The sequence below is a fragment of the Rattus norvegicus genome, chromosome 2, assembly GCF_021556685.1.
Source record: "Rattus norvegicus strain SHRSP/BbbUtx chromosome 2, alternate assembly SHRSP_T2T, whole genome shotgun sequence".
NCBI classification, from domain to species: Eukaryota; Metazoa; Chordata; class Mammalia; order Rodentia; family Muridae; genus Rattus; species Rattus norvegicus.
The window spans coordinates 86590977-86602463 of NC_141535.1; the positions used below are offsets into that span (position 1 = coordinate 86590977).

General features: G+C 36.4%; 1 protein-coding gene across 1 annotated transcript in view; it reads left to right on the forward strand.

Moving 5' to 3' along the window:
- The window catches only part of D130040H23Rikl (RIKEN cDNA D130040H23 gene like), a 28628-nt gene extending 17440 nt beyond the window's left edge, over positions 1-11188 (forward strand). The window contains exons 2-4 of the mRNA XM_087640115.1: positions 6422-6548; positions 6740-6800; positions 8097-11188. Of these exons, the coding sequence (XP_087496241.1) occupies positions 6515-6548; positions 6740-6800; positions 8097-9402 (1401 nt within the window). The 5' untranslated portion in view covers positions 6422-6514 and the 3' untranslated portion in view covers positions 9403-11188. The remainder of the gene's footprint in view (positions 1-6421; positions 6549-6739; positions 6801-8096) is intronic.
- The last annotated feature ends 299 nt before the right edge of the window (positions 11189-11487 follow it).

Below are 11487 nucleotides of genomic sequence, written 5' to 3' on the forward strand. Positions count from 1 at the left end.
AATTTAGTGGGTCTGGGTTTACCTGATACGCCAAGGATCTACAGAGCCATAGCAGACCTTCCTGGCCACATCAATTTGCAAGAGAACTCTAGACTTTGGGACAGAAGAAATATCAGTAGCTGGTTGGTCAAAAACACTGCAGTTTAGCAGTCATTTTGAGTTAATTTTGTGAGAGTTGTGAAACCTGTCTATAAGTAATTTTTTCCTTTATTTTTATACAATACATTTCTCTTTTTAGCCTTCCTTTCCTCCTCTTTTTTTACTCCCCACTCCTCCTTCTCTCCCATGTCAACTGCTGCTACATTCCACTTCTGAAAAAGGCAGGCCTCCTAATCCTATCAACTGAACAGTGTACAAAAAGATGTAACAAAACTAGGTATAAACTCTTATATCAAGTCTGGACAAGCTAAGCCATTTAGGGAGGAAAGGGTCCCAGAGCAGGAAAAAGAGCCAAAGACACCTCTTCCCACACTGTTAGAATTTCCACAAAACCTCCAAACCTAACATCCATAACCTGTATGCAGACACATGCAGGCATCAACAATGCTTCTTCTTCCAATTTCTCAGGTTTACTCAAGCTCGCACTAATTGTTGGGCATGGTTATTTGTATCTGTTCCCATTAGCTGTTGGAGGAAACCTCTCTGATGTGTATTAGGCTAGATATCATCAAGGAGTTTAGCAGAGTATCATTAGGAATAATTTCTTTGACTTTTTCTTTGGTCAGTCTTATACTGTTCAGACCTAGGTTTCTGAGGCATCCTCCATCTTTTGTTTCCTGCTTAGGTTATGTCACACTCACAAGCTCTGGACCACCACTGCTCCAGCACATCTTGAAGGCCAGACAGTGTCAAATGTTTTGTGTCCTGGGTGGTGTCCCAGTTTGACAATTAAGAGCCTCACCTGATTACTCTAGATGATCTGTTTTATCTCCAGATCCTGTATTTCTACAAGACTCTGCTAGGGTCATTATCACAGGTTTCAGTAAGGTTGAACTAAACTATTATTCTGCAAAGACTGCTAAGGCCCCAACTATTCCAATATTCTCTACTCATATTCTCCTCTCTTCCCTATCACACCTATCCTGTTCCCATCCCCACCACACACACACACACACACACACACACACACACTCAGTCATTCGATGACTCAATCACTCACCCTTCTGTACAGCCAAAAACTCTCTTCTACTTCCCAGGAAGATCCTTGCTATTTCACCTCTTTCTTAGCCTCTTTGTGGTCATGCATTGTTTTATGATTATCCTTCACTTTAAAGATAATATGTTCTGGCAAATGAGTGCAAAGCATACTTTTTCTTTATTCTTCTCAGTTCCTACACTCAGGATGACTTTTTTTGTGATTCCATGTAAATTTCATGATTCTATTTTTTCTAACAGCTGAGTAATACTCCATTGTTTAAATGTATGTCAAATTTTCAATATCCATCCATTTTTAGGTATATCTAGGTTGTTTACAGTTAGTGGTTTTTAATGAATAAAGATATTAAGAATATAACTGAGCAAGTGACCTTGAAATTGAATGTAGCATTATTTGGGTTTATGCTCAAGAGTGATACAGCTGTATTTTGAGGTTTTGATTCCCAAATTTCTGAGGAAGCATCATAATTATTTCCAAAGTGTTTGCAGAATTTGTGCTCCCGGCAGTAGTGGAAGGGTGTTCTTATTGTTTCACATCTTTGTTTTGTCACTTATTTTGTTAATCTTAGCCATTCTGACAGGTGTATGATGGAATCTGAAACTAATTTTGATTTTTGCTTCATTGAAGGATAAGGATGGTATACATGTCTTTAAATGTTCTTGGATGATTTGATATTCCTCTACTGAGAATTCTCTGGGTTTTTATCCTATGTTTTAATTGGATTGTTTGGTTTGTTGGTGTCTAATTTGTTGTGGTCTTTATATATTGTGGATAGTAGTCCTCTATTGGATGTATATTTGATGAAAATCTATTCACTTTTTTCTACCAGCCATTTTGTCCTAATAATGTTCTCCTTTGACCTACAAAAGCAATTCAGTATCCCGAGTTTCAGTTTATTTACTGTTCAAATTTGTGCATTCATGATCAGTATTCTACTTTGGAATTGGGTCTTGTGTTAGTGTGTTCAAGGCTCTTGTCTCTTTATTCTCTATAAGGTTCAATGTGTCTGGGTTTATATTGAGATCTTTGGTCCACACGGATTTAACTTTAGTGCAGGATGATGAATATTGATTTATTTGTATTTTACTTGCAGATATCCAGTTAGAGCAGTATCATTTTATGAAGATGCTTCCCCTTTGTTATTGGGTCATTCTAGCTTTTATCAAAAACCAAATGTCCACATGTGATTTATATCTGGGTCTTTGATTTGATTCCATTGATAGGTATGTCTGTATTTATGCTAATGCCTTGATATTTTTACTATTATTTATCTGTACTTCATCTTGATTTATTCGGGGCATGCTGTTGATATATTGCTTGTGACATTGTTTATTGTATTCTTAAACTGTTGTTTAGCCATCTAGGGTTTGGGTGATTATTGACTTAGATGCTCATTTATGGGATTGTCTTTTGTCAGATAGGTGTTTTATTCCTTGGCCTCTATTTCCTCTCTTGTCTTCTGACCTATGTGGTTTATATTTGAGCAGGAGTTCTAAAGCCAGGTCAGAAAGATGAATTTGGAGGCCTGTGTGACCTCTAAAATAGGAAGGTGTTTCCACCTGAGTTAGATTCTGGAATTTTTGGGGATGGTATGGCCTCTGGTTCTTCTTGGAATGTCTACCCAACTTGGGGGCTGTGATGTGGTGAGGCAGAAGGAAGGGTATACTGGGGCTAGGATGGTCAGGCAATCTGGTATTCTGGCAGGTATATCTTGTGGTTAGAAACAGATGTCTCCTTGAGGTACCTAAGCATGTTGGGGAGGTTTTCAGGGGTATTGATAACCTCTATTTGTTTGTTATAGACATAGAAACATCAGAAGTATGTTAATATTGTTCAAGGTTATATTTTTATAACCCAAGTTTCCTTAATGTTATCATTGTTTATTTTTTCTTTTGTTTTTATATTAAATCTGGACTATATTTTTCTGTTTTTCTTTATGACTTTTTTCTCTCCCTATATTCTTTCACAAATATACACATTCTTGATGCTTGTAACTCTGTCATATGCATAGTAGTCACATTGTGTCTATGTGTAAACTCTTTCTTTATAATCCTATTGAGCGGTATGATTTCTACTTTGGATGTGTCTTTGAAATCAGTTTTCCGGCTATAAATTTTCGGGTATTTTTGTCTGTATTGTAGTAAATTTATGCGGTAAACTGAAATACCTCACATCTGAATAATGGTGATATTAATAAAATGTTTCTAAGGATCATTTATTTACTTCTTTATTTATTTAGGTTTGTTATATTATTGATTTATGGAAGACCTTAAATTATTAGACAGAAAATTACTATAGGGGTTGGGTAATTTGCTCAGCAGTTATTCCTCTTAATGGTGACCAGAGTTCAGATCTCAACACCGAAATTGGGAAGCTATTAACTACTCTGGATCCAATGGTTCTGACTCTCTTTTCTCTCTCTTTTGTCAGTTGTATACGATGGAACCCATTCCATTGCACACACAAATATATACATTAAAATATTAACTTATTTTCATAGTGCTTACGTCTTATAAGCAACTAGAAGCAAATAAATTGACTTAGGTTTATGATATCAACCATACACTAATTCTTTAAAAATCTGATACTTTCCTTTATCATAAGAAGAAGAGATATTTTAGCTGTCAAAACTATGTTCTTCAATGTGGAGTTATTAGCATGATCTAACAAATTTCTCCAATTTTGATGGAGCAACTCTCCTTGTCAAATCCATTTTCTATTATTGGCAATAGAGACACCTGGAGTGCACAGTATAAATGTTAAAAGTGATTTCTTTCATCTTGGTTTTGACTATAACATTGTAGTTTTCATTTTAGGGTTGGTGTTCTATTTTTAGTTATCTCTCTGTGCCTCCTTTTTTGGTGTTACACAAAAGCAGGGGGAGAGGGGATAGGATAGGGGTTTTCTGGAGGTTAAACTGCAAAGAGGATAACATTTGAAATGTGGATATAGAAAATATCCAATAAAAATGAATAACATAAATTTTAGTCATGTAACTCTGTAAGCGATCAATCTTCTAAGATTAAAAAAAAAAGAGAGACTCTTGAAAATCTGGCAACACTATGAGTATTACATGTAATTCAGATTTTTGAACTGACTTATAAGGACTCTCAGCCACCTTACTTACATCTTTTGATTTATTTCCTGCCTTTCTTTATTTACTAGCATCAGTGTAAAATGTAGAGGCTCGGTATTGGAGTTCTCTATATTTTATGAGGGAGAATCCAATTATTTCTTTATATGACCTCAAGCCACTTGCTTCTAGGGTAACTCTTGATATCTCTCCCCTGCATGCTCTTTGCCAGTGCCCATAATGAGCCAATTTCTTCATTAATAAAAGGTACCACAATTGGAGCTGGATCCATTCTGACTCATGGTCAAAGTCTCATTTTTCCTTTTAGTATCAATTTAGAGATCTTTACAATGTAGACTTTTAGTTTCTTACTTGTGTATGTGCTAAAAATATCCATTCTAAGATATAATCTTCCCTCTGCATGAGAAGTCCTGTAGGGGAATGAGTAGAAGGAAAGATGACTAAGATGCAGGCCATCTTTGGATCAATATGATCTAGATGTATATCCTGCAATTTCCTTTATACCAAAGCTAACTCCTTCTCAGCCTCAGCTCACTGTTTCCTTGGGCTCTTTAAATCCTTATCACCTTGTAAGGTTTGATATAAATTGCTTAGCTATTGAGTGGCCAAGCTAATCATGGACTACAGCCAGTTAATATCTTCCAGTAACTTCTGATAGTCATTAAGGGTCCTTAATTATTTTCTTCTGATTTGTGTCTTTTGTGGCCTAACCCTTTGCAGACTTATTTTATACCCTAAATAATTAGTAGAATCCCCTCTTTGTATTTTTTCAGGGGCCCAGTTGCATTCCTTGTTGCCTAAGGAGTCAAGAGAGATTTTGTTTTTCTGTTTTGAGTGTCAGAAGGGACTGTAAATATTTACTCAGTGTTGGAGCTCTTATAGGGTATGAGGACACTTGAAGTTAAACAACTGTTTATCATTTGATGAAAAAAGCCTGGGCTGGAGAGATGGCTTAGTGGTTAAGAGCACTCACTGCTCTTCCAGAGGTCCTGAGTTCAAATCCCAGTAAACACATGGTGGCTCACAACCATCTGTAATGAGATCTGATGCCCTCTCTGGTGTGTCTGAGGACAGCTACAGTGTAGATATATAATAAATAAATCTTAAAAAAAGGGGGGGGGGCTGAAGAGGTGGCTCAGTGGTTAAGAGCACCAACTGCTCTTCCAGAGGTCCTGAATTCAAATCCCCGCAACCATATGGTGGCTTACAACCATCTAATGGGATCCAATGTCCTCTTCTGGTGTGTCTGAAGACAGTGACAGTGTACTTATATATAATAAATAAATAAATCTTTAAAAAAAAAAGAAAAAAGCCTACAGTGATCTGTCTCAAAAGCAGTAGAGTGAAAGTAACCCCTCCCAGAATGAATTATGTGTTTAAACACTCACCTCTCATTGTTGTATTTCTTTAATGCATGTGGAATCTTTAGTAGGCAGAGCCTTTCCGGAGAAAGTGCATCACTGGGGATAAGATTAGAGTGTCTAGAGCCTCATTTTTAGTCCATTGTGTCTCCTTTTCTGTGGATGAAAGTGACCAGTCAGCTTCCATCATGTAGTCCCTTGGCTTAAATATCATTATATACTTAGTGCTAAATATCAAGATACAGTAAAAGCATTGAGGTTTCATTGCTAAGCCATTTGCTTCCCTGTTTTTTTATTTCTTTGTTTGTTTTGCTTTTCTTTATTTTGTTTGTTTTGCAGAGATGGGAACAGGGTCTTAAAAATGTATTGCAGGCTGTTCTGGATTTCATTCTATAGGCCAGTCTTGTCTCCAGCTCACTGTGATCAATCTGCCTCTTCCTTTGAGCTAATGCATGGTTAAATGCATGAACCAATTGACCCATTTGTCCATATTTTTTGGTAGTAAATTTGTTCATACCATAATGTCTCTGAAACAGACTCAGTATTGTTGAACATTTTGTTTACCTGTGTATATATGTCTGTTAATAGACATTTCCCTTGCAATACTATATATACAGGGGCTCGGAAATGACAGAGGTGAATCTTCTCTTCAGTTTCCTTCTAAAATGACGTGGTGATAACACTACAATGTCCCTGTCATGGGATGTGTGGCAAGCACCAGCATTATACCAATATATTGGTAAAATTCTATAAAATTATAATGCTGTCAGTATTGTGCTTTCTTAAATACACATTTATGAAATATTTTAGGAAGCAGTGACATATAATGATGTTCACATAAACTTCACTCAGGAAGAGTGGGTCTTGCTGGATCCTTCTCAGAAGAGACTCTACAAAGATGTGATGCTGGAGACTTACAGGAACCTCACGGCTATAGGTAAGACTGAATTTTCTTTCAGTTTTTAAAATATGAGGAATAGTTTTTTTCTTTTTTAGTGATGTTTTTCTATAGCTTCACTTTTGAGAATGGTAAATATTTTGGGCGTGTCCTAAGGTTCAGTGAGGATAGTAAATTAAATTATATATAATTTTAAAGAATATATCATATTTTCCCATAATATATTTTAGAATACAAATTGGGAGACTGCAATATGGAAGAACATTGTGAAAATTCTGAAATAAATGAAAGGTAAGTTTCATGTGCAATCAGATACAAATGTGCCTCTGAGGAAAATTTTCATGTGCTTTGGAAATTTAAGAAAAAGATAGGGCTGGAGAGATGGCTCAGCGGTTAAGAGCCCCGACTGCTCTTCCAGAGGTCCTGAGTTCAATTCCCAGCAACCACATGGTGGCTCACAACCATCTGTAAAGAGATCTGATGCCCTCTTCTGGTGTATCTGAAGACATTAATAAATGAATAAATCAAAAAAAAAAAAAGAAAAAGATAACCTATATAAGCACAGGTTTAAGTATATTGATGAGTAATAAATTCTCACAGTGCAATATACCTCAATGTGAGGCAGCTGATCTATGTTTGAAAGGCATTTCTCTAAAAAGAAGACAAGGAACCAATGGCTTAGAAGCTATCACCATTTGAATCATAGGCCCATAAGTGTTACTTGGTAGGACTACCAATCCATTTAGTTTGATACCACAGGAATCACAGAAGGTGTTCACAAAAACTAGGTGCCCAAACTATCTAATAAGCACATAGTTTATTGGGAAACTCTTGTTACTTATATACTTGTACTGTTTTCCAAAGAGGTGAAGTTGACTGTCACAGTCCAGAAGGGGATTGTTGTGTAGGAAATTTAATAGTTATATTACATGTCTAAAATGTGCAAAAAATTTAACCTGTATGAATGCAATCTGGAAACCTTTTAGTTTTCTATTCTTGCTTTAATACATATTTATTATGTCACATAGATACCAACCACATTAGCATAAGAAATATGGAAAGAGGCAGTATATGTGCCACTTTCTTTCCCAGAAAAATTAGAAGATATTTAGTTGTCCCCACTTTGAGTAGACTCAAGTTTACAAGTAATTGTGTTTCCAATGTCATTGAGAATATTTTTTAAAACTCACACTTCATGAAAACTCTTTGAGGAGTATAAAAATTCTTCTGTTTGTCCTGGTTCACTTTGGAAATGTAGTGTGATACACATGATAGGAATATGTTATGAATGTAATGACTGGGGTAAATATGTGATTCTTCCACTACTCTTAAAAGATGTTTAAAAAAAGTCACATGGGAAAAGGTTTCTATAAATATGAATGATGTACTAAAGGCTCTAACCATCACTGATATAATCAAAGCCACAAAAGAATACATAATGCCCTGTGACTGTAAACAATGTGATTGAACCTTAACCTGTTTCCCATTTAGAATTATGCTAAATGGTAAAATTAACCAATATAGATAAAAAGGTTCTCAGTGTAATCAGTGTGGTACAGTGTTTACACAAGTCAATTATCTTTGCAGGCGTGAAAGTGGTCATCTTCAAGATAAACCTTATGAATATACTCAGTATAATAAAGCCTTCGCACATCACAGTCATCTTCAAAGGCATGAAAGAATTGGTACTGAGGAGACGCAAAATGAATATAATCAATTTGTTAAAGCTGCTGCATATCCGAATTATCTCCAAATACATAAAAGAACACATACCAGAGAGAAGCTCTTTGAATGTGAGCAGTGTGGTAAAGCCTTTACATATCAGTGTCATCTCCAAATGTCTAGTAGAACACATACTGGAGAGAAACACTATGAATGTAATGAATGTGGTAAAGCCTTTGTACAACAGTGCTATCTTCCAGTACATAAAAGAACCCATACTGGGGAGAAACCCTATGAATGTAATGGATGTGGTGAAGCCTTTGCAAGTCAGCAGTATCTCCAAATACATAAAAGAACACATACTGGAGAGAAATCCTATGAATGTAAAGGCTGTGGTAAAGCCTTTGCTACTCAGCAATATCTCCAAATGCATAAAAGATCACATGCTGGAGAGAAGCACTATAAATGTAATGAATGTGGTAAAGCCTTTGCAAGTCAGGATTATCTCCAAGTGCATAAAAGAAAACATACAGGAGAGAAACTCTATGAGTGTGATGAATGTGGTAAAGCATTTTTACTACTTTATCATCTCCAAGCACATAAAAAGACACATACTGGAGAAAAACCCTATGAATGTAATGAATGTGGTAAAGCCTTTGCAAGTCAGTATTATCTCCAAATCCATAAAAGAGCACATACTGGTGAGAACCTCCACGAATGTGATGAATGTGGTAAAGCTTTTTTACTACTGAATCAGCTCCAAGTACATAAAAGAACACATACTGGAGAAAAACCCTATGGATGTGATGAATGTGGTAAAGCCTTTGCAAGTCAGCAATATCTCCAAATCCATAAAAGAACACATACTGGAGAGAAATCCTGTGAATGTAATGAATGTGGTAAAGCTTTTGCAACTCAGCAATGTCTCCAAATACATAAAAGAACACATACTGGAGAGAAACCCTATGAATGTAATGAATGTGGTAAAACCTTTGCACAACAGGGTCATCTCCAAGTACATAAGAGAATACATACTGGAGAAAAACCCTATGAATGTAATGAATGTGGTAAAGCCTTTGCCCGACAGAGTTATCTCCAAGTACATAAAAGAATACATAGTGGAGAGAAACCTTATAAATGTGATGAATGTGGTAAAGCCTTTACACAACAGTGTCATCTCCAAGTACATAAAAATACACATATTGGAGAGAAACTCTATGAATGTAATTAACGTGGTAAAGGTTTTCCAAGTCAAGATTATCTCCAAATACATGAAAGAACACATACTGAAAAGAAACTCTATGCATGTAAACCATGTGGCCTTTGAATATAAGAATCACCTTCGAAAACATGAAAGACCAGTTATTGAAGATAGTTAGGAGAAATTGGAACAATATCTTTCTGAGTTTGAAGCCAAATGGTCCACACAGTGTACTTTAGAATATCATTGATTATGTAGAGATAACCTGGCTCAAAAAAACAAGCAAACAAACAAACAGATAAAAAAACACACAAAAAATGAAAACCAAATATGAAATTCACATCATCAAGAGGATTTTGTGAACAATGAAAATATGAAGCTATATAGAGAATTCATTTACAGGATATAAATCCATATAATCCTTTGAAAAATACACCAATGGCTTATGCTCTAAGATCAAGAATAGACAAATGAGACCTCATAAAACTACAAAGCTTCTACAAGCCAAAGGACACTGCCATTAGGACAAAATGGCAACCAACAGATTGGGAAAACATTTTTACCAATCCTACATCCAATAGAGGGCTAATATCCAATACATACAAGGAACTCAAGAAGTTAGACTCCTAAGAGCCAAATAATCCTATTAAAATGGGGTTCAGAGCTAAACTAAGAATTCTCAGCTGAGGAATATTGAATGGCTGAGAAGTACCTAAAGAAATGTTCAACATCATTAGTCATCAGGGAAATGCAAATCAAAAGAACCCTGAGATCTTACCTTACACCAGTTAAAAACTCAGGTGACAACAGATGCTGGTGAGAATGTGGAGAAAGAGGAATAATCCTCTGTTTTTGGTGGGATTGCAAGCTGGTACAACCACTCTGGAAATCATTCTGGAGGTTCTTCAGAAAATTGGACATTGCACTACGTGAGGACTCAGCATTATCACTCCTGTGCATAAATGCACATGATCCTCCAACATACAACAAAGATACATGTTCCACCATGTTCATAACAGCCTGATTTATAATAACCAGAGAGAAAGTGTACATGTACACAATGGAGTACTAATCAGGTATCAAAAACAATGACGTCCTGAAATTCATAGGCAAATGGATGAAACTGGAAAATATCATCCTGAATGTGCTAACGCAGTTACAAAAAACCACACATGGTATGCACTTACTGGTAAGGGAATATTAGCCCAAAAACGCGAATAACCCAAGACACAATCCACAGACCACAAGATGCTCAAGAAGGATGACCAAAATGTGGATGCTTCACTCCTTCTTAAAAGGAGGAACAAGAATTTCATAAGAGGAGATATGGAGACAATGTTTGGAGCAGAGACTGAAGGATTCAGAGAGTGCCCCACCTGGGGATCCTGACATATATAAACAGTTACCAAACCTAGACAATATTGATGAAGCCAAAATGTGCATGCTGACAGGCATCTGATATAGCTGTCTCCTAAGAGGCTCAGCCAGAGCATGACAAACACAGAGGCAAATGCTAGCAGCAAACCACTGAACTCAGAATAGTGTCCCCACTGGAGGATGTAGAGAACAGATTGAAGGAGCTGAAGGGGTTTACAACCCAATAAGAACAACAATATCAGCCAATCAGAGCTCCAGGGATTAAACCACTATCCAAAGACTACACATGAATGGACCCATGGCTCCAGCTCTATATGTAGCAGAGGATGGCTTTGTTGGGCCCCAAAGGAAGGAGAAGCCAGTGTAGGTTAATGTCAGGGCAGGGAGGCAGGAAGTGGAGGTGGTTTGGTAGGGGCAGTAACCCTTATAGAAGAAGGGGTAGGGCTATGCATTAGGGGATTTTTGGATGGAAACCAGGAAAGGGAATAACATTTGAAATGTAAATAAAAAATATCCAATAAAAATTAATTGAAGAAAAAAAATCCATATAACCCTCTGTTGACTGCATGATAATAGACAAGACTTTTATCACTTTTAAAAGACCAGAGGAGTAATGGAGCATCATCATTTCGTATAATGATGTTTTTGGACCTGGGATCTTTTCTCAGTGATACTGCTTTTGATGGATATCCAAATTTGCTTCCCAGCATCGACATCAAATGAATCAGATCTTTCATG